General features: G+C 55.1%; 1 protein-coding gene across 1 annotated transcript in view; it reads left to right on the top strand.

Annotated features, from left to right (window-relative positions):
• The window catches only part of LOC102018007 (unconventional myosin-XVB-like), a gene marked incomplete at its 5' end in the record, with an annotated part of 32,117 nt that overhangs the window by 7,242 nt on the left and 2,737 nt on the right, over positions 1-22,138 (top strand). Inside the window, 41 exon segments of the mRNA XM_005407496.2 lie at positions 485-610; positions 2,203-2,280; positions 2,439-2,542; positions 2,726-2,771; positions 2,901-3,025; positions 4,151-4,268; positions 4,527-4,690; positions 7,905-7,998; positions 8,667-8,723; positions 9,033-9,090; positions 9,247-9,377; positions 10,730-10,825; positions 10,923-11,158; positions 11,242-11,420; positions 11,635-11,707; positions 12,730-12,891; positions 13,106-13,206; positions 13,297-13,373; positions 13,473-13,554; positions 13,747-13,845; positions 14,001-14,104; positions 14,208-14,399; positions 14,552-14,630; positions 14,761-14,859; positions 14,937-15,180; positions 15,265-15,352; positions 15,456-15,675; positions 16,132-16,244; positions 16,441-16,500; positions 17,076-17,151; positions 17,280-17,398; positions 17,595-17,713; positions 17,788-17,929; positions 18,104-18,215; positions 18,329-18,501; positions 18,885-19,036; positions 19,195-19,258; positions 19,349-19,421; positions 19,833-19,909; positions 21,844-21,917; positions 22,003-22,118. Of these exon segments, the coding sequence (XP_005407553.2) occupies positions 485-610; positions 2,203-2,280; positions 2,439-2,542; positions 2,726-2,771; positions 2,901-3,025; positions 4,151-4,268; positions 4,527-4,690; positions 7,905-7,998; positions 8,667-8,723; positions 9,033-9,090; positions 9,247-9,377; positions 10,730-10,825; positions 10,923-11,158; positions 11,242-11,420; positions 11,635-11,707; positions 12,730-12,891; positions 13,106-13,206; positions 13,297-13,373; positions 13,473-13,554; positions 13,747-13,845; positions 14,001-14,104; positions 14,208-14,399; positions 14,552-14,630; positions 14,761-14,859; positions 14,937-15,180; positions 15,265-15,352; positions 15,456-15,675; positions 16,132-16,244; positions 16,441-16,500; positions 17,076-17,151; positions 17,280-17,398; positions 17,595-17,713; positions 17,788-17,929; positions 18,104-18,215; positions 18,329-18,501; positions 18,885-19,036; positions 19,195-19,258; positions 19,349-19,421; positions 19,833-19,909; positions 21,844-21,917; positions 22,003-22,118 (4,702 nt within the window).

Genomic DNA, 22,138 nt, shown 5'->3' with positions numbered 1-22,138 from the left:
TTGGCCTGGAGATGTAGCTCCATGATAAAGTGCTTGCCTAGCCTGTGTGAGACTGTAGGTTCCATGCCCAGCACTGCAAAAAAAGAAAGAGAAAGACATTTTAGTCTTGGAATTATGGGACCATACTCCTCGGAGTGACAAATGTGTCTGCCTTAAAGCCCCCACCACCATTTCCTTTAAATGGCTCAGTCAGGTTTCTTCCACGACCACCAAAGCTTGTGTTGACGGAGATGGTTGTGGGGCGAGAGCACCACGTCTTTCACAGATGGTACTTGACTGTGTAAAGTCACTGAGAAAAAGAGATAATACTCTTTATAGAGACTCAAATGCAGAGTGCTGCATCCCGCCTGAGAGAGAAGTTGAGGGAAGGGGACTGTACTACCTTCTACTCAGGCTGTGTCATACTGCCTCGGGGAGGGTGAGCAGTGCAGGCGGGGACTGCACGTACAAAGCCTGAGGGATGCTTAACTCCACCCCTTATCAGGCCACGGACCACACCTTCCTCCAGAAGTGTCACTATCACCATAGTGATCACCCAAGCTATGCCAAGCCCCAGCTGCCCCTGCCCATCTTCACTGTGCGACATTATGCTGGGACTGTCACCTACCAGGTATCCGGCCTCGGGGACAGACTCCAGGTGAATCAGTGAGTCATTGTGACCTTGGTGTCCCCTCCCAAACTGAGTCACTGGTAGGTGAGGGGAGTGGAGGAAGGGAGGCCCGTTCTGAAGCTTGGCTGTGTGTCGCCACCTAGACCACAGGCCCCACCCAGACCCAAGTGTGACTGGGGGAGAATTATGGAGTGGGGGAGTCAAAGCCTTGGGACCTTCCAGATGTAGAGCAGACCACGAGCCTGGGAAATACTTTGCTAACAGCTGGGTCTGAGAACTCCAACTGTTTACTTTGCCTTCTGGGTCTCTTTCCTCTCTGTAAAATGGGTACAAAAACCTAGCCTACAGTAAGACCAAGAGGCCTGGAAAGTGCTCACTGAGGGGACATCCCTTCGAATTCCATGTCACCAGGGAGGCTTTTTCGCCTGCCCAGCAGGATAGCCACTGAGGGGGTGCGGGTCTGGTCCCCAAGGAGAGACAGTGTGACTGGCAGTTTTGAGGTAGGAAGAGTGACATGGAGGAGGTGGCATGCTCTGGTTGTAGGAGTAAAAAGAAAAACTACCCAGAAGTTGCTCAAACAAGAAATACAATCAGCGGCAAAAGCGCCTGCCTGGCAAGCGCAAGGTCGTGAGTTCGGTTCCCGCTACCGGAGAAAAACCAAAAAAAAAAAGAAATACAAGAAGTTGGAATGAAGGAAACTAAAGCTGGGGTTGTAGGTCAATGGGTATAAGGCCATGGGTTCCATTCCCAGCACTGAGAGAGAAAGAGAGAGAAACACACACACACACACACACACACACACACACACACATTTCAGTGGAAACAGTGTGATCTGTTCTTACATAGTTATTCTAGAAAAATAATGCAATGCTGTGGTATAACTCTTATAGGAGAAGGGTTTTGTTAAAAATTAACATAACCAGGCATGGTGGCACAGACCCGTAATCGCAGCACTCTGGGAACTTTCTGTTCAAGCTCAACCTGAGCTTTTTTGTTTTTTGTTTTTTTGGTTTGTTGGTTTGTTGGTTTTTTGGGGTTTTTTGAGGCAGAGTCTCAGTTCAGCTTTGAACTTACTATGTAGGCCAAGCTGGCTTTGAATCTATGCTCCTCCTGCCTCAGCCTCTCTAGTGCTGGGATTATAGGCATGCACCACCACACCCAGCCTCAGCCTGAGTAATTTAGACCGTGTCTGAAAAAGTAAAAAAGGGAGGTTGAGGATATAGTTCGATGTAAAGGCTCCAGGTTCAGTCCCCAGTACTGCACACATGAGTGAAAGAGAGAAATTCAAATTTTATCCGGAGAAGAAATGCATGGGAGTAATCCACGAAAGACTGAAGCAGAGGATGAAGGAGGGATTTGCTGTACTAGACAGGAAAATGTATCGAAAGCCAAGGACTAAATGCGGATGGCATTGATAAGCAATGGGCCAACTAGTGGATGAAACAGAAAGTCTAGCCGCTGCCACAGGTGTGTAAGAGTATTGGCTTCACGACAGGGTGGTCTTGTGAAGCATGTGGGAGAGGCTATGCTCTCCCAAGAAGCAGTTGGCCACCTCAGCCTTTGTTCTGTGGCTCCCCATCCATCTCTGGCAGGTTCACAAGTTCTTAAACCGAAACCGAGACCACCTCGATCCCGCCGTGGTGGAGATGCTTGCCCAGAGCCAGCTGCAGGTGCCCCCTGGCAGCCCTCCCATTCTACCTTCTCCCTGTAGACCCTTGCCCAAGGCGCAGCCCTGAATCCCCAGCGCCCTGGGGGGCTGGCTCCCCAGGGCTGCGGGACGGAGTGGACAGGTTGGGAGGCAGGCAGCTCAGCCCCATCTTGCTCGCAGCTGGTCAGCAGCCTGTTCCAGCAAGAAGAGCCCCAGCAAGATAAACCCACGCTGGCCTCCCGCTTCCTACAGTCCTTGGGGGACCTCCTAGCAAGGCTGGGCAGGTGAGAAGAGTGACCCCGACTAGAGATCCCACGGAGGGCCGGGGATGTAGCTCAGTGGCACAGCGCCTGCCTGGCAAGCGCAAGGCCCTGAATTCAATTCCCAGTACCAAAAAAAAAAAGAGAGCCCCCAGAGTTGGGGGCCAGGTGCTGGTCTGTGCTCAGTGAACCCCCTTTACTCTGCAGGAGTCACATTTATTTTATCCAGTGCCTCAACCCCAACCCTGGAAAGGTGAGCCGCCTACCCCACCCCACCCCAGGCCCCAGGCCTCCCCTCTTCCTCCACTTCCTGGCTCCTCCCTTGGCGCTTTTGCCATAAACACATGGCCGCTCCTCTCATCCATTCTGTCTCTGGCCATAGATCCCAGACCTCTTTGATGTGGAACATGTGGCAGAGCAGCTGCACCAGGCTGGCATCCTGGAGACCATAGGCATCCGCAGTGCCCACTTCCCCATGCGCATCCCCTTCCGGGCCTTCCTGGCCAGGTAGGGCCCTGGGACATGGCAGCTAAGAGCCCAGTGACTTCAGGAAGGACAGATGAGGAGGGCCCCAGCAGGCCTGGCAGGCCCAGGGCGCCTTCCTTCTCTCCCTCCTCTCCTTCCTCTTTCCCTGTGTCTCCTTCCTCTCCTTGTTTACTGTCCCTCCTGCCTTCCCCAGCCCCTCTTCCACCCAGCAAGACTGTAGCGCCCGGTTAGAGAGGGGTGGGACAGTGCCTGCCCTGGGCGGCTTCCCGTGTAGAAAAGGATGAGTTAGTGAGATGGAGCTGGTGCACCAGGAGCGGAGCCTCTCAGATGGCAGGAGGGGTGGCCAAGCCAGCAATGACACACGGAGGATGAAGGTGGCTCGCTTTGGGGACTTTGGAAACGCCTGGGAAAGCTGGTGGCTTTGTTGTGTTGTTGTTTGCATATTTGTCCTCACCGCTGGCTACTGGCCTCTCGAAACCCCCTGAAGGGCTGCCTCACCCCAGGCACTGGTAGCCCCGTTTGTCATGTCATGATAGCCTTGGTAGCGTGGAGAGCCTGGCCAACGGGCAGGGCTAGAAGCAGGCAGCAGGTGTGTGTGCCGCTGTCCTTGAGGTTGTTCCCGAGAAGGCCAGGCCAGGAAGGCTCTGTCCCCGCCCTCTGGACCCTCTACGGCTGCAGCAGTTGCCACTCCTAGGAACCCTGAGCCCTGAGGCTGGGTGGAGGGAGCTTGGGGTGCTGCTGTCCCCATAGCACCAACAAAGTCTGTTTAATGATCTACTGATGAGCCACCCTTGCTGCCCTGTGTCCCCTTCCCCACCTTCTCCCTTCCACAGCCACACTTGAGACACACTGTGTTGGGGGCTGCTGGGCACCCAGGACAGACGGAAGCTGCAGGACCACACTCCCCTTGCTCCCACCATCCCGAACCAGCCTCAGGGCCCCCTCCATGCACAGGCTTCTCACCGCCCATCTCCTCTCCTGAGCCAAGGTCGCACCTCCCCATGCGTGGCCGGATGTCCTCACCCCGCTGAGTGCCTGGCTGTAACAGGCCTCCCAGACTGTGGAATGACCATAAAACTGGATCACTAGAGAGGAACTCAGGGGAGCCCTCGCTGTTCTGATGTAGGCTGTGTGTCCTTGGGGCAGGTTCCAGGCTCTGGGGACAGAGAAACAAGGCAGCTCCTCTGACCGAGAGAGGTGTGGAGCCATCCTCAGCAGTGTGCTGGGGGCTGAGTCTCCACTCTGTCACCTCGGAGCCACCCAGGTGGGTTCCGGCGTCTGTGTGCAAGCAGTCAGGCATGGAGGGAGGGGAGAGGCACCTTCAGGCACAAGCAGGGACCACTCGCGTTGGGTGGTCCTGCAAGTGCTGGCACGATGGAGTAGGGCTGGGTGGCAGGCTGCCCAGGGCACTCTGTCCTGGATACAGAGTTTGGCTGGAAGGGGAGGAGGCTGAGGCCAGGGAAGAGCAGGTGCACCTGGGCCCCTGCGCCTATCCCATCTGCAGCCACACCTCTGCCCACAGGTCCTCTTGCAGGAGCAGGGCTGGCAGCAGCTGGAGCGACTCTGGGCCCAGCGGCGCTCCCAGGCCTTGCTCACCCTGCGTCGTGGCCTCCGCACCTGCATCGCCCGCCAGCGCCTCCGCCTCCTGCCCCGGCTGCAGGCTCGAGTGCGTGGGCTCCAGGCCAGGTGGGCAGGCACTTGGGCCAAGGGCTGAAGTGGGTGGGAAAAGACCATTGGCTCCTCCTCCAGGTGGTGTGGCAGAGTCCAGGAGACAGAGACTTTCAAGATGAGTCGCCCTGTCCCCATGCTGTCTCATCAACTCTGGCTTCTCCTACCCACACCCATGCAGCCTCTGCTTGAATATTCCCAGGCATGAGAACTCACTGCCTTATGAGTCTGCCTGAACCTGCAGTTCTCACTCCTCCATTCTTTTTCCTAATCTTTTCTTCACCCTGAAGCACGAATGATTTTTTAGCCAGGTATAGTGACACACGCCTGTAATCCCAGCACTTGGGAGGCTGAGGCAGGAGGATCTCCATGAGTTTGAGGCCAGCCTGGACTACATAGTGAGTTCACAGCCAGCCTGAAGCCATTAGTGAGATCTCATCTTAAAAAACAAAACAAAACAAAGAAACAAAAAAAGAATGATCATTTAAAAGAATGAATCATACTCTGGTTTCTCTTCAGATCATATAAATCTTTCTTCCCTTAAAAGAATGAGTCAGGTTGTATAAGGTCCTGCCTACCTCTCCAGCCTGGGTTTAGGCCAGATTTTTACACTCCAGCCACTTGGACTTCTTAGTCTTATAATGTGACCCTTTCTGATTAACTCCTGTCTGCTGCATTAATGCCTGCTGGCCCTTCCCAGCCTGCCTTTGCTCATTCAGCAGCTGCTGCCAGGTGACCACTGTCTATATCACCCTTGCAGATGCTGGTGATGCAGGGATGCAGAGAGCAGGGATGGCACATCCCAGGCTAGTAAGGGAGTCTGATTCAGACAGCAAACCAGCCACCCACCACCCCAAAGGTGACAAGAGGGCAGAGAATCAAGTAAAGACTGGGGCCCTTGGAAGAGGGGGTAACCATCACCACTATCTGTATCCAAAACTTTCTACCACATAAACAGCAAATCTATAGCGTTTAGCATCCTGTCCTCTGCCCCAGCTCCTGGCAACCTTCATTCTACTTTCTGTGTCTATGAATCTGGCTTTTCTAGGTATTTCCTGGGAGCCGACTTACACAACATTTCCTTTTATGTCTGGCTTACTTTACTTGGCATAATAATTTTGTTTTTGTGGTACTAGAGATTAAACCCAGGGTCTTTACACCAAGCTACAGCCCACTCCTTTTTTACTTTTTATTTTGAGACAGGGTCTTGTTAAATTGCAAAATTGCCCAGGCTGGGTTCAAACTTGTGATCCCTCCGCCACAGTCTCCTAGAGTGCTGGGATCATAGGTGTGTACCACCACACCCGGCTTACCATAATGTTTCCAAACGTGTGTGTTAGAGCTTATATGAGGCATTTGTTTCTTTTTTTTTTTCCCCCTTTCTTTCTATTTTGGTTTTTTTGTTTATTTATTTTTTGTTTGTTTTTTGAGACAGAATCTCACTATGTAGTCCAGGCCACCCTTGAACTCATTATGTAGCTTCAGCTGCTTTGATCTCACAGCAATCCTCCTACCTTAGCCTCCTGAGTGCAGGAATTACAGGTGTGCACCACCATGCCTGGCTAGGATTTCATTTCTCTTTATGGCTCAGTAATATTCCCTTGCACAGACTGACTACACATTATTTATACCTGTTTATCTACTGATAGATATTTGAATTGTTTCCATTACTTATGAATAAAGCTGCTATGAATGTGGGTATACAAGTACAGTATCTATTCTAGTCTGTGCTTTCAAGCTTCTGTAGTCATTTGTTTGATGTTGAACTTTTTGAGGAGCTGCCCAACTATCTCCCACATCACCTTATATTCCTACTGGCAGTTTACCAGGGTCCCAGCTTCTCTGCATCCTTGCTGATACCTGTTATCTTCTGTCTTTTTAGTTATAGCCATCCTCATGGGTGTGAAGAAGGATATCACGGTTTTGCTTTGCATTTCTCTAGTGCCCAGGGATGTTGGATATATTTTCATGTCCTTCTTAGCCGTGAGCATATCTTCTTCAATAAAATGTCTGTTCAAGTCCTCTCCATGGTTTTTTAATTAGGTTATCTCTTTTTTGTTGAGCTGTAGGGTGCTCTTTATATTTTCTGGATATTAAGCCACTATTAAATATATGCTTTGCAAATACTTTCTATCCTGTAAATTGTCTTGTGTGAGTGTGTGTGTGGGTGTGTGTGTCAGAGAGAGAGAGAGAGAGACAATATATAATACAACAAGCACTGTTAATTTCCTACCACTTTGTAACTATTGTTTGTATTGTTCTTTTGCTATTTTGTAAAAGGTTGTCTGTCTGTTAATGTTTTCCTCCTTTTATTTTTAAAATTAAAAAACCAAAAAAATAAAAATAAAAGAGAGAGAGAGAGAGAGCTTTGGGGCTAGAGCCCAGGGCCTCACAAATGCTAGGCAAGTACTGAACCACACACCCCCAGCCCTATTTTTAAATGTTTATCTTGCACAGACCTCCTTTGATGAGTCCGGTCTTCTTATATCTGGGAAACTTTTGAAGCTATTTTATTTACATGTTTCCTCTTCCAAAATCTCTTGTTAGATTTTCAGTGAGGTTCCTTTTTAATTTTATAAAGTCTTCCTTGCCAGTAGAACACAGGGAAAGTCATTGATCCAAGGCTGTGGCACCTAATTAGGAGGGGACTGATTTGAGCCTGGGTAGTCTGGCTCAACAAGCAGATCTGTCTTAGTTATTTTTCTCTCATTGCTGAGACAAAATACACAACACCCAAAATTAAGGAAGGAAAAGTTTATTTAGCTCACAGTTTGTGGAAGTTTCAGTCCATAATCAGCTGGCTCCAAGGCAGGGTGATGTGGCAGAGGGGCAACAATTCAGGTGACAGAAAACAGCAAAAGTAGCAAGAGCAAAAAGGGAGAGAACAAACCTTTCTTCCTCCCTTATATTGTAAGCAGACTACCCATCCCCAGGGCGGGTGTAGCACTCACACCACTCCCTGCCCTCCTCTTTATTTAAACTTCTAAACTTCTCGAGTTGACACAATGTATCAACCGTTACAAGGTCTTAATCCTCTATGTTAAATAGGCTCTCAACCTACCTGTTCTTTTATGGGGTCCTGTGCTTTCCCTGTTGCTTCTGTTGAACATCCAGGGCCTTGGCTAATCAGAGTCAGGTTCCACATTAGTGTCCAAGCTTAGAGGACTCAGGTGTCAGGCAGGGAGTGTCAGTTTGGAGCCCTCATCCGTTCATCATCCCCCATGACCTCCAGGAAGCGATACCTCCGGCGGCGGGCAGCTCTGGCACAGCTGAACACTGTGCTCCTGGTGACCAGGCCCCTGCTCCAGAGACGGCAGAGGCTGAAGGTGACCGGGTGTGGGGAGGCTGCTGGGCTGAAGAGACTCGGGGTAAAAGCCGTGCAGCCTTCTCGGGCGAGTCGCTGAGCCTCAGCACTCAGCCTCTTAGCCCAACCTCCCAGGGACCAAGGCTCAGAGACGGTTGTTCCTTGAGCTCTTCCCTTTCCTTCTGCCTGGCCAGGGCAGGCAGGGGCCCTAGGAGGCCGCGGCTGCCTTCCTTCATGCTTCCCACACCCCTTCTCCCCTGGGGTTCCTTCCATTCCCTCCAGCCCTCCATGGGCCCCTACTCTTCCCCCTCTTGCCTAATGATTCCACTTTAAGGGCCATAAAGCTGCTCAAAGGTCAGCGCCCATGTGCTGCCCCCCTCCCTGGCCTCTCCCTGGCTGGACTTTGTCCCCTGGGACCATTTCTTCCCTTCTTCCTGCCCTCTTCCCGGTACCCTGGGCAGACAGGCAGTGACGTCCACAGCACAGAGACGGTGAGAGCTCAGAAGGCCGGGGGCAGCCAGGGGCACACTACAGGCCAGCCCCTGTCCCTCTGGGTCTGCTGTTCCTTTGCAGGTATCAGGGCCTCCTAAGGGCCCTAGGGACAGCTGACCTGCAGAGCTGGGGAGTAGCTGCTGGGAAGCTCATGGTGGGTCCTGACAGGGCGTCAGCTCATCCTATATCTCCCCACAGCCTGGGCATCAGTGTGGCCAGCACAGCAGCAGGATCTCGGGGACAGTGCCAAGCATGGTAAGTGGCCTCAAGTGGGAGGGGCCTCTACATGGAGTATGAATCCCCAACACCTGGCGCAGCTTAGGGGAAGCCTGGAGGCAGAGGTGTCACCAGGAATGTTGTCCCTCATGTGCCCCTGAGCAGAGGACTGGGTACCCATGGCTCTCCAGTGCCCTTTCTTCCCTAGGAGGGTTCTTGGGGTGCTGCTTGTGTAAGTACCCAGGACCACAGTCTTTAGTCTCCAGGGAGGATATTTATATCATCGTGGGAGTGAGGGGAACAGCGGGCCCCTCTCTTAGCTCCTGGTAACTTGGTCCTGTCCACCAGGAGCTGGAGCGCTTGGAGATCCCAGCTGAGCTGGCAGCCATGCTGAGGGCGGCAGAAGGTGCGTCTTACTGGTTTTGCGGCGGATCTACCTCTCCCGTCAGCTCCCCGCCGGCTTCCTGCTGACAGGGGCTGGTGACCAACGAGGACGGTAGGGTTGGTGCCATTTCAGGCATCATACCTGGTGTCTGTGCTGCCTCCCGGTGCTCCTTCCCAGGCCAACAGGATGCCCTGGCTGGAATCATCACAGAGACTCTTCCTCCTGAGGTTCCCTCCCGGCCCAGCCTGACCCTCCCACCGGACATTGACCTGTTTCCCTTCTCCAGCTTCATCTCTACCAGCTTTCAGGTGGGCCCCCAGGCCTGTGTGCTGCCCGCAAGCCCAGCATACCCCGTGTTAGCGCCTGCCATGTGGAAGCTGGTCGCTCCCTTTCTCTGCTTTCTGTAGCTGTCAGGGCTGTGGATGCAGCAAAACTGCTTTGAAAATATCCATTCAACCGAAAGAGCTCATTGTGGAGTATGATTTCAGTCTGTGAGGCCACACCTTTGTATACCTGTCGTATTATCCTGCTGTTGAAGTCATACTGTTAAAGAATGTTTGACAACAGAAACTGTCCAGGCTGCAGTGTGAAGTGCAAAAACAGGATTCAAAACTGCACATATGGCAGAATCCCAATTCTCTTTAAAAACAAGGGCTGGACTTGGTGCCACAGGGGTGTAATCCCACCATGCTGGAAGAGGGAGACAGGAAGATCACAAATTCAAGCCCAGCCTGGGCAATCTAGTGACTTAGCAAGACTGTCTTAAATTTTTTTTAAAAAAGACTGGGGATGCCTCTCAGTGTGAGGGCCCTGCATTCAATCCCCAGTACCAAAAAAACCCACACACCAAAAAAAACTAAAATGGGATGGAGTGTGCTGGGAGGTATGTCTCTATGCATAGAAATGAAGATAAGAGCTGAGCATGGGGGCATAATCCTTTAATCCCAGCATTTAGGAGGCTGAGGCAGGAGGATAACCTGAGTTCAAGGCCAGCCTGGACTACACAGTGAGTCCAAGGCCAGCCTGCACTACAAGGTGAGATCCTGTCTTTAAAAAAAAACCCAACCAACAAAAGCACAAGAAAGAAAGGCTAAAATGCTAAGTAAGGTTTATCTTTGGCTGTGGAATGTTAATGATAGTTTTAATTTTTAGTCTTTTCTGTTTTCTGCATGTATGGTTATGAATCTTCTAACCAAAGAGCTACTAAGATACATTTTTGAGCTAGGCATGGTGGCACATTCCTGTAATCTCAGCACTCAGGAGGCTGAAGCAGGAGGATCCCTATGAGTTTGAGGCCAACCTGGGATACACAGTGAATTCAAGGCTCACTTGAACTACATAGTGAGAGTAGTTTGGTCTCAAAACACCAAAATCAAAAGAAACAAACAGAAAGGCACATTTTTGTTGTTGTTGTTTTGAGACAGGGTCTCACTATGTAGCCCAGGCTGGCCTCGAACTCAGGGCAGTCCTCCTGCCTGAATGCTGGGATTATAGGCATGTGCCACCATGCCTCGCTAGAAGGACACATTTCTAAGATGGCTTTACATCCCAACCGCTCCCCTTCTCCCAAGGTGCATGTTTCTATGGGGGCCCCCCAAGACACTGTCCTTCCCCTTGTCAGCACAGAGGACAAGCTCTGTGTCACTCTCCTTCTCTGCAGGAGCCATCCCTGCCCAGTCCAGGGTGGCCTCTGGCCAAGCCACTGACTCAGCTGGAAGGAGAGAACCCTCAGCATGCCCTGGACATCAACAAGGTGGTAAGTGCCGCATCAGGGAGAGGACAGGGTCCCTCACGGGCTGGAGCAGCACATGAGAGTCCTGTAACTCCTGCCCTGGCCTGACTTTGTGTCATAGATGCTGCGGCTCCTGGGGTATGGATCCCTGCAGTCCTGGCAGGAGCAGACCATGGGCACTTACCTGGTGCAGCAGGGGCAGCGCCGGCCAGGGCTGAGGGACGAGCTCTTCAGCCAGCTCGTGGCTCAGCTCTGGCACAACCCCGATGAGCAGCAGAGCCAGCGAGGCTGGGCACTCATGGCCGTCCTGCTCAGCGCCTTCCCCCCAACACCTGCCCTGCAGAAGCCGCTGCTCAAGTAATGGGACCGGCCAGAGGGGACCTGGTGGATGGGGTTCATGCACGACTGCACTGCACAGCAGCTCTGTGCTGTCCCCACAGATTCGTGTCTGACCACGCCCCCCAGGGCATGGCGGCGCTGTGCCAGCACAAGCTGCTAGGGGCCCTGGAGCAGACCCCATTGGCCCCAGGGTTTGCCCGGGCCCACCCTCCCACCCAGCTCGAGTGGAAGGCCGGATGGCGGCGGGGCCGGATGGCACTAGACGTTTTTACCTTCAATGGTGATGGCCACCTCCCTCAAAAGCCTCCCAGGCCCACAGTGGAGCCAGCCCTGCCTCTACCCTCCCTGGTTCCTTCCTGCCTCTGCCTTCCTGCTGCCCCCCTCTGTGACTCTATTCTCCCTTCTGTCCTGTTTCTGGGACCCCAGGGACAGCCGCCCCTTGCCATCCGCTACACCCTGCTGTCCCTTACCCTGCCACACTCCCTCCCCTACAGAGGAGTGCTACTCAGCTGAGGTGGAGTCCTGGACCACGGGGGAGCAACTTGCTGGGTGGATCCTACAGAGCAGGTATGGGAAGTCTTGAATGGACAGTGCAGCCAGAGCTGACCATTGTCCCCATCCTTGTCTGAGCCTACTGTCCTACCGCACACCTCCTGGGGTCCAGGGACAGACGCTGCTCTCCAAAGGGCAGCAGGGGTTTTTGGGTGTCAGGGTCAGACTACAGACTCCAGATGGATTCACATCCTAATTTCCAAAACTAATCTATTTCCTGGTCCTAGCCTGATAGTTTTATTTTATTAAATATTAGTCACCTTGACTCTAGATGTCTGCATTCCCTTTCTATTTGCTTATGGTTAGGCCCAGAAAAGGACATGGTTCTTCCCCCTCCCCATTTTTTCTGATACCAGGAATCAAACTCAGGACCTCACACTTGCCAGGCAGGTGCTGTGCCACCGAGCTATATCCCCAGCCTAAGGACATCGTTCTGAAAAGCTGTGTGGAATTAGATTACATCAATCCAAGTGAACTAAGGTGGATTTCCCCCAGAAGTGATTCAAGAAGCCGAGATACCAAACAAATCCCTAACCTACTTATATGTCTATTAATCTTGGTTCAGCTTAGAGCAAATAAGTGGCAGGGAAGACTTCTACTGTGTGGATTTTTGAAGCAGGTTGAATAAAATGTGACAGAATCTATGGGTATGGACAATGACTGATGTTTAATTATGTAGAAAATAAAAGGGACTACTGACAGCTTCCAGATGGTGAGCAAATAGGAATCTAAACACAGGGCCATATGAGCACCCACAGTCCAGATTCTAACTTGCAGGTCAGACAAGGAGAGCGGTAGAGCTGTGGGATAACTGGGTGGGTTGTGAGGTGCTGGCTGAGTGGCTCCAGCGGCCCAGAAGCAGACCGTGCAAGGGCTGCAGGGGCCTCTAGGACTCCCTTCCCAGGGCCCTCCCCTTGATTCACCGTCCATTCCTTGTCCTGGCAGGATGGTCTTCCACCACACTGACCATCCTCCCACTGCAGCCCTTGTCCCACCTCACTGACCACCCTTCTGCTGCACCTTCTTGTCCCATCCAGAGGCCTGGAGGTGCCCCCGCGTGGCTGGTCCGTGTCATTGCACTCTGGCGATGCGTGGCAAGACTTGGCGGGCTGTGACTTTGTGCTGGACCTGATTGGCCAGACCGAGGATCCGGGGGACCCAACTGTTCCGCGCAGCTACCCCATCACCCCCCTTGGCTTGTAGGTGCCACCCAGCACCCCTGTCCCCAGCCTGCCCCTGCCCCCGCGGTTGCCCTTGCAGCCACTGTCACACTGTGGGGCATTGGTGCTGTTACAGCGCACCCCCCCAGGCCTCCTCCCACCTCGTTCCCACAAGCAGTCTCTGCATCTCATCCCCATCTGGGCTCTACTTGTGACCTCAGCAGCCCTTAGCCAGACCTACTCTCTCCTCCAGAGCCAGGGACATCCCGCCTGCCCCTGGTGTCCGGGCCCCCTCTTTGCCCCCAGGCCTTCCTCCGGGTCCAGCCCCAACACTGCCCGGCAGAGGCTACACAGGTAAGGCACACTGAAGTCGGTGAGTGACAGGGATGGGTGTAGGGCAGCCCCACCTCCAGCTGGATGCACCACCCTCTCCCTGCCCCCTAGGGGAGTCCCGGACGTCAGGGAGCCTGGATGGCTTCCTGGACCATCTCTTTGAGCCCGTTCTTGCCCCTGGCTTCGGTGTAAGTGTTCCCCATACACCCCCAGCCTACCCCTTCCCCCTGGGGTTCTGCTGCCCCTTCCCAGGCTCTAGCCCTGACAGTGTGACCGTGTCCCTTCAGGACCTGGAACAAGGCTGGGCACTGAGCAGCCGCATGAAGGGAGGGGGCTCCATTGGGCCCACGCAGCAGGGCTACCCCATGGGTAAGTGTGAGGCTGATTCTGGTCCAGCGCCTCCCAGGCCCAGGGGCAGAGGTGGGCGTGGTCTGGGGCCTCTCAGGCTGCCCGGATGAGATGGGAATTCCAACCAGCATCCAGTGGCCTGTGCTGTTGCCTTTGCTGGGGCTGGAGGAAGGTGGCATGTGGGCCTGGGTGGGGACTCACTTGTCCCCTTAGTGTACCCAGGAATGATGCAGATGTCTGGATACCAGCCAGCTATGATCCCTGCGCCCATGCCCATGATGCCAGCGATGGGCACAGTCCCTGCCGTGCCAGGTAGGGCTGAGCTGGGGTCACCGGGTCCCTTCTCAAGAGAGCAGCTGCCAGTTCTGAGACTAGAAGGAGGGCCGCACCAGGAGTCCGTGGGCACAGGGCCCTGAGGGCCTGAAGTGTGGCCATGGGGCTCAGCTGCTCTGGCCCACCTGTTGCAGCCGTGATGGTGCCGCCACAGCCACAGCCCCTGGTTCCCAGCCTGGACACGAGGGAGCTGGCAGTCCAGCAGCAGAACTTCATCAACCAACAGGCGCTACTCCTGGTGAGGGTGGCAGGGCCCCAGGGTTCTCCCAGGGGTGGGGATGGCAGGGGTGTGGCACAGGGCCAGCCAGGGCTCTTACCTGGCCACTGCCCATCCCCCTTAGGCCCAGCAGATGACCAACCAGGCCATGAGCCTGTCCCTAGAGCAGCAGACTCAGCAACGCCAGCACCAAGCCCCGGCCTCTCCAGCTGCCTCCCCGGCGCCACCCCCCGCTGTCACTCCCAAGCCCAAGAAGTCCCCTGCCCCCCAGAAGCAGCCCGAGTATGACTTGGAATCGCCCGGTGCCCGCTCAAGGGTAAAGAGCTGAGGCTCCATGGATGGCGGCGCTTGGGGTGGAGACAGTAGCTGCAGGGCTGCAGGGGTGAGACGTGAGCAGGAATGTTTGAGGGTGCTGTCAGTGTGGTGATGTGGCAGGCTGGGCTGCTCTTCACTTCTCCCTTCTCCCAGGAGACCTCAGAGGGGGCTGAAGACAGGACCTGGCACCCCAAGAGCTTCCAGCAGAAAAGGGACTACTTCCAGAAGATGGGTGAGGGTACTCAGGGTGACCTGGCCAGCGAGGCTGAGTGTCAGGCGGCACCCCCAGGAGCCCAGACAGGCAGGCCAGTGGAGCTGCTGGGCAGACGTGGGTGACAGAAGACCCTCTGCGGTATTTACAGGGCAGCAGCAGGTCACGGTGAAGACGATGAAGCCTCCAGCCAAGGTCCGGATCCCCGAGCAGGAGGAGACGGAGGAGGAAGAAGAGGAAACCAGAGAAGGTGGGGCTGGTGGGCAGGGCCTCAGGGCTCTCGCGCTTCTGCGCAGTGTTTAATCATGTCTGTCCTCTTCCGGTCAGGGCTGTCTCCTCCTCCTCCTCCTCACCCTGTTTTGAAGAAGCCACTGAAACAAAGTGGAGCCAAAGCTGCAACAAAGGCGGAGGGTGAGCCGACTGAAGAGGCCAGGCCTGCTCAGGGCAGGAGGCCTGCCGTGAGCAGCTCAGACCCCACGCCCCGGTCGGAGCCTAGCAGGGAAATTCGGAACATCATCCGCATGTACCAGAGCCGCCCGGGGCCCATACCTGTGCCTGTGCAGCCTATCAGGTGGGCCCAGGGGGCTGTGGCCGGGCCCTTGACTGCCCAGGGAATCACCCTGTGTTCCTAGTGACCAATTCTTTCTCTTGTAAGGCCTCACAAAAGTTTTCTTAAGAAAAATGACCCTAAGGACGAGGCTCTGGCCAAGCTGGGGATCAATGGTGCCCACTCACCCCCATCGGTGAGCCCCTTTCTGATCCCTCAGGGCATAGCCTCTAAGTCCACGGCTTTCGGGATAACTTTGGCCTTGCTCTCATGCCTTCTCTGTGTGTCCCCCTCACCAGACACTGGCCCCCAGCTTGGGGAAAGGCCCTCCACCAGCTGTGGCTCCTCGACCCAGGTCCCAGCCACGACATGAGCCCTCCCTCTCCATCAGGGAAAAGCAGGGGCCCCTCCGGGACCTGTTTGGCCCAATCCCACCCACTACCCAGGCACCCCCACCTCCACCAGCACCACCACTGCCTCTGCCTGAGGAACCCCAGACCTCTTCAGCAGAGCCTTGTGGTGAGGAACCCCATGTCTCCTGCACAATGGCCTTTGCTGGGGAGGGGGAAGGACTCCCAGTAGCCCCTTGGGACTCATGACGCAAGTGATCTCCACATGGCTGAGGTCAGCTGCTTGTACTTCCGGACTTTGGAGCCCTGAAGACACAGCTTCCTCGTTCCTGCCCAGGGCAGGGCCTGGGCACCCTGCAGCCTGGGCACTGAGGGGCTGTCACAAACTGGGTGTCACTTTCAAAGACCTGACAACTCCACAGGGAATTTAGTGACCCTGACAGGTGGAGTCAGAGACACCATGGAAAGTTTAGGACCAGAAGTGGAGACCGAAGATGATGCTCAGGGCGGGAGTGAGACAGGTGGAGGCTGACAGAACCAGACAAGGAGGGGAGTCTTCCCTCTCTGCCCCATCCTCCCCGCTGCAGCCTTCCCTAGCCTGAGGCTCTGCGCCCTTCCCCTCCAGCTTTGGCAAAGCCCATGGAGGACCAGGGGGTCTCCACCCAGCTACTCCTGCCCTCTGGCAGTGTGTGCTTCTCCTACACCAATGTACCCTGGAAGTTGTTCCTGCGCAAGGAGGTGGGCATGAGGGTGGGGCCTCAGCCTCTTCGGGCTGGCAGGGAGGTGGCAGGCAGGCTGGAGGGATCCCAACCTTGGACCACAGCATCCCTCCTCCTGACCCATCTTTCCAAGGCTCGTTTCTGGGCCTGAGAGGGCAGAGGGAGCTGGATAAGACAGAGACCTTCCAGACTCTGCTTTCTCATGTCTCCTTCAGGTTTTCTACCCCCGGGAGAACTTCAGCCATCCCTACTCCCTCAGGCTTCTCTGTGAACAGGTGAGAGCCTGGCCCACCTGCCAACCTGCCACATCTGTATCTTGGGGCCCCAAAGCCTAACACCTGGGCCAGGGTAACACCTGCGTGAGGGCATGATGGCAGCCAGCACCTCCAGGGTACTCTGTGCCTAGCCCTGCCTCTTAGCGTCCTAGGAAGCAGGGACCATGGTTAACCTCACTTTACAGAGCATACACGGTACACAGCCCAGGCACACAGTAGGGACTCCACAAATGGTTCCCTACTACCGCTGGATGCTCCTAAGACTCTGTCTCTGCTCCTCCAAGTTCCACAATGCCCCCCATGCTCCCCACCACATTCTGCTTCTTCAGGACAGCTTGTATCAGCTGACCCAGTAGTGGTGGAGAGAAGGGAAGGAGTGTGGGTGCCATGGGGGAGAGGCAGTGAGTCACCGTGAGTGGGCTTCGGAGGCCCCTCTCCCTGCGCCACCTGTGCCTCTGTGGGAGCACTATAGGGTGAGGGCGCCCTCTACTGGGCCCTCCAACCTCTCCTTTACGCGGCTCTGGGATGGGCCCTGGCTTCAGGACCTGGTAGTGACCACCTGGCTCTGTCCGCAGATCCTGCGGGACACCTTTGCTGAGTCCTGCATCCGGATTTCCCAGGACGAGCGGCACAAAATGAAAGACCTGCTGGGTATGGGTCCAAGGATCCTGGAGTCAGGGAGCTGGAGTTCTGGACCTGTCCCAAGGGAAGAAGGGGCCATGGGAGCACTCTACAGAGAGGGGTGGCCTAAGGACAATCTGGGCCCCTCTTACCCACAGGAGACTTAGGGGTGGGCCTGGACTCCCTCACTACCACTGAAGACAGTGTCAAGAAGCGCATCGTGGTGGCTGCTCGGAATAACTGGACCAATTATTTCTCCCGCATCTTCCCTGTTTCGGTCAGTGATGCTGGGGTAGGGTGTGGAGTGTCAAGCCTTGAGTCTGGGCTCCAGTGCACAGGCTGGGGCTGTCTACAGGCAGCGTGAGGGCTGGGGCAGCAGAAGGCCAGACAGCCACTGGCTCTTTGCAGCTTCTGGCATCTTGCTGGTGACATGACCCTGGAGCCTGCCCCTGACCCACCCACCTTCCTGGCAGGGCGAGAATGGTAGTGATGTGCAGCTACTGGGCGTGTCTCACCGGGGGCTAAGACTCCTCAGCATGACCCAAGGCCCCAGCTTCCACCTGGACCAGCTGAAGACACTCTGCTCTTACAGGTGAGCTGCCCCAGAGCCCAGGCTGGGAGCCGGGTACAGGATGGCCCTTGGCTCATGCCCCACCCTATGCACAGCTTTTCCGAGGTGCTGGGAGTGGAGTGCCGGGGTGACTCCACCCTGGAGCTGTTGCTGAAGAGTGAGCAGCTGGTGCTGTACACAGCCAGGGCGAGGGCCATCAAGGCCATGGTGGAGCAGTTCCTGAGTGAGCTGAGAAAGGCAAGCTTGGGCCAGGCGGGGGCTGGGAGGACAGTGAGCAACCTCTCCCAGGTGTAGCTCTCGCTGCCTGGCTCCCCTGGGTGGGCTGGGAGTTTAGGCAGAGTCCCGGGGTTTTGGGAGAGGCCAGCCCAGGGCAGGTAGTTGCTCCCAGCCTGCTCACCCTACTGCCCACAGGACTCTGGCTATGTCATCGCCCTCCGCAGCTACATCACCAATGACCACAGCCTTCTCAGCTTTCATCGTGGGGAATTAATCAAGCTATTGCCAGTGGCTACCCTAGAGCCAGGTATCCCAAAGGCCAGCAGAAGGGCCTGGCCCAGGGAGGGCACCCCACTGGCAGAGCCTGCTGAGGGGCAGAGGGGCCAGATGGGTGAGCCATTGTCTTGGGATGCCTTCTAGGCTGGCAGTTTGGCTCTGCTGGAGGCCGATCGGGACTCTTTCCTGCTGACACGGTGCAGCCAGCTGCTGCTCCTGATTACTCCTTCTCGTCAGAGCAGAAGAGCAGCTGGCAGCGCAAGAGTCAGCCACAGCTTGCAGAGCCAGGCCCAGCTCAGTGGGACAGGACCTGGGAGGTGAGGAAGACAGGAGGTGGAGGCCAGGCATAACTAGAAGTAGAGAAAGGAAAGAGTGTGATTGGCCGGGGCTTGCCCGCCACCCATGGCCTTCTATGTCCCAGTGGGTAGTGCCTGGTGTGTTGCTGTCCTTCCTGCCTGCTCTGAGCTTCCTGCCTTGTTTCACCAGCAATGCTGGGAGCCCGTGTGGAGAGGGGCTGGGCCCTATGCGCCTCTGCTCCCACAGCATACTTAGTTCGGTGCTGCCAATAAACAGTCTTGACTTTCTTGATTTCTGGTCTTATTCCTCTTGGATCTGGCAGGGGTGGGGATGGTGCTGGGGATCAGGGGCTCAAGGACGGGCCGTGGACACTTGGGTGGTACCAGATTTCCTGTGCTCCCAGAGCCCCGCCCACCCCCAGAGCCAGGCACACAGTGACGACTCAGAGGCCACCAGCCTGTACTCCTCCATGGTCTACACCTCTCTGTCCAATGATTCCCACAACTACACCATGCAGGAATTTGCACAGCACTACTTCCGGAAGCCTCTCACCTTGTGAGTTCCCAGGGCCAACCTCCGTACCTGTGCGTCCTCAGCCTCCCAACGAAAGCCCCCTGCCCAGAGCACCAGGCCAGTGTTGTCACCATCCCCTCCATAGCCTGAAACAAAGGCAGGCGGCCTGAACGAGCAGGGCATCTCCTCTGACCCCACAGGCTGGACCTGACAGGTGGAGGTGCCAAAGCGAAGGCCATGGCCAGCCTAGTACAGTACAGCCAGGTAAGGGGCCAGGTGGGGAGGAGTCTGGCCCACAGATCTGCGCTCCGACTCCCATGACCCCAGACAGAGGCCCAACCTCTTTGTCCACAGGCTCCCATCCAGGAATCACTCATCCGCCTCAGTGATGAGAACACAAGCAGGCAGGCTGTGGCGGGATTTGAGGGTAAGTGGCGCGGGCATCCTAGGGCCCCTGCTGCCTTGGACCTAGCCCCCGCTTCTCTCCTTGAGCGCTCCCGGGCTCTGCCCCAGCCTGCCAACTCAGGGAAGTTTGCTGGTGGCTCCTGGACACCCAGTCCTCCCCCACCCATGTTCCTACCCATGGGCTCAGTTGTGTGGAGACTGGGACTGGAAGACAATGAATGGGTAGAGCAGACACTATCTCTGTGTGTGAACTTGGCCCCCACAAAACTTTCCTGAGCCTGTTTCCTCCTCAGTAAAGCTGGAGTCAGCTGCCTAGCCTGGTGCGCGTGCCTTTGGAGAGTAAGACATCACATAGCGGGTAAAAGGCTGTGTACCAAGCATGTGCCAGGCCAGGCCCCGGCCCAGCTCACCATGCTCTTTATCCTGCCTGCAGCACTAATGCAGTTTATGGGGGACCAGTCTAAGCCCCGTGGCAAGGATGAGCTGGATCTGCTGTACAAGCTGCTGAAGGTAAGCAGGACACTGTATGTCACAAGCTGGTGCAGGAGGCCCAGAGTGCTTTTTTTCCTCTCCTGCCTGGGTCCCCCCTTCCCTCGGTCCCTTGGTTACTTTTTTTTTTTACTTTTTTTTTGGTTGTTTTGGTTTATGATTTTTGCTTTTTGTTTTAAAGACAGGGTCTTGCTTTGTAGTTCAGGCTAGCCTTGAGCTCACTTTGTAGCCCAGGCTAGTCTCAAACTAGCAACGATCCTCCTGCCTCAGCCTCCTGAGTGCTGGGATTACAAGCGTGCGCCACCACGCCCAGTTTAATGCTGGGATTATAGATATGCGCCACCACACTTGGCAGTTACTATTCCTTTTAATCATTCCAGAGTATGTGTTGAGCACTTACTACATGCTGGGGGCATGGCTGTGAAGCCAGTGGGCTAAATCCCTGCAATATGCACAGTCTCACAGGAGGAAGACAAGGACACTGCATGCCTGAGAGTAAAGAGCCCGTGAGAGAACACTAAGGCAGGGGAAGGGAATGCTGACAGAGTTCTGAAAAGCAGTGAGCCACGTCTACATGGGGACAGGGCCTTGGACGAGGGAGGGGCACAGGTGACAGTAACGAAAGCGAGCTTCAGCACCAGCAAGGCCAGCTTGGAGGATGAGGACAGTGAGAGGATAGTGTAGGTCCAGCTCACAGCAGGCCTTGTGGGCCAAATGTAAGAACTTTGATTTTTCAGTATCAGAGAGGTTGTAAAGAAAGACTTGGCCTATATCTCCCAGGGTCGCTCTGGCCATTCTCTGAGATTCTCGGGGGAGTGGGGGTTAAATGCAAGTGGAACACCTGTAATCCCAGCACTTGCAAGGCAGACAGGAGGACTGCTGTGAGCTCGAGGCCAGCCTGGGCCACATAACAATACTTGTCTCAAAACAACAACGACAAATAATACTAATAATAATAATAATTAAAGGCAAATGGAAATTACTACATTGTAGTCCACAGGCTCCCATCCAGGTTACTGGCTTGGCCTAAGGTAGCAGCCAAGAGGAAAAGTGGGAAAATTCAGACTCCAAAGGGCTGGCTGTGGGTGTGAGGAGCCACAGCAGTGACTGTCACTGAGGAAAAACAGGTCTGAGCTAGTGGTGGAGTCTGTTTCGGCTATGTGAAGTTGTAGACTTCTGAGTAGAGAGGGCCAAGGTTCAAGGAGAATCTGGGCTGGAAGCAGGCACCAGAGTCTGAGGTGGGAACAGCTGAGACCATTGGACAGGGCAGGGAAGGCCCCAGGGCCCTGTAGCATCTGGAGGATGAGGAGGAAAGGTAGAGCCAGCAAAGATGACTAAGAGACCACAGCAGGTAAAGCAAGTGACAAAGAGAGTGGTGGCCAGGCATGGTGGTGAAGATCTGTACTCCCAGCACTTGGGAGGCAGAGGCAGGAAGATCACTATGAGTTCAAGGCCAGCCTTAACTACACAGCAAGACCCTGTCTCAAAAAAAAAAAAAAAAGAGACAGAGAGTGGTGCTAGACATGGTAATCTCAGCACTCTAGAAGGCAAAAGCAGGAAGATTCCAAGTTTGAGCCTAGCATGAAGCAACTGAGCAATTTAGTGAGATTCTGTCTCAAAATAAAAACTAAAACAAGGGCTAGGGATGTAGCTCAGTGCAAAGACCTTGAGTTTGATCTCCAGGACACACACCCCCAGTAAAAAAGTAGCCTCAGCACAGGCATGTGCCTAGCACCTGAGAGAGAGAGAGAGACAGAGAGACAGAGAGTGAGGACTAGTTATACAAATGTCTTCATCTGCTGCCAGACCAAGCAGCAGCTGCTGGGCTATCACCTTGTCTTGGCGCCAGCCCCACTGCCATTCGCAGGATTTCTCCCAGACTTCAGACCCTATGCTGTCCCACTACTCCTCTGCCTTACCCCTGTCTTGCCCACCTGCCCTTCCCATCCCCACAGCTGTGCCAGGAGAAAGACCTTAGGGATGAAATGTACTGCCAGGTCATCAAGCAGATCACAGGACACCCCAAGCCGTGAGTGGGGATGGTGTGGGGGCCTCTGGGTCCAGTGTGGCACCGTGATCACGTCAGCCTGAAACCCAGGCTCTCCGCCCCACAGGGAGCACTGTGCCCGGGGATGGAGCCTCCTCAGCCTCTTCACAGGTTTCTTCCCCCCATCCACCACACTGATGCCGTATGTGACCAAGTTCCTGCAGGATTCGGGCCCCAGCCAAGGTGCTGTGGGAGGGGAAGGC

Source organism: Chinchilla lanigera, unplaced genomic scaffold (genome assembly GCF_000276665.1).
Source record: "Chinchilla lanigera isolate Chin_1 unplaced genomic scaffold, ChiLan1.0 scaffold00105, whole genome shotgun sequence".
In the NCBI taxonomy this organism is placed as follows: domain Eukaryota; kingdom Metazoa; phylum Chordata; class Mammalia; order Rodentia; family Chinchillidae; genus Chinchilla; species Chinchilla lanigera.
Note: the sequence above shows the minus strand (reverse complement) of the source record. Positions and strands in the feature narration are given on the sequence as shown.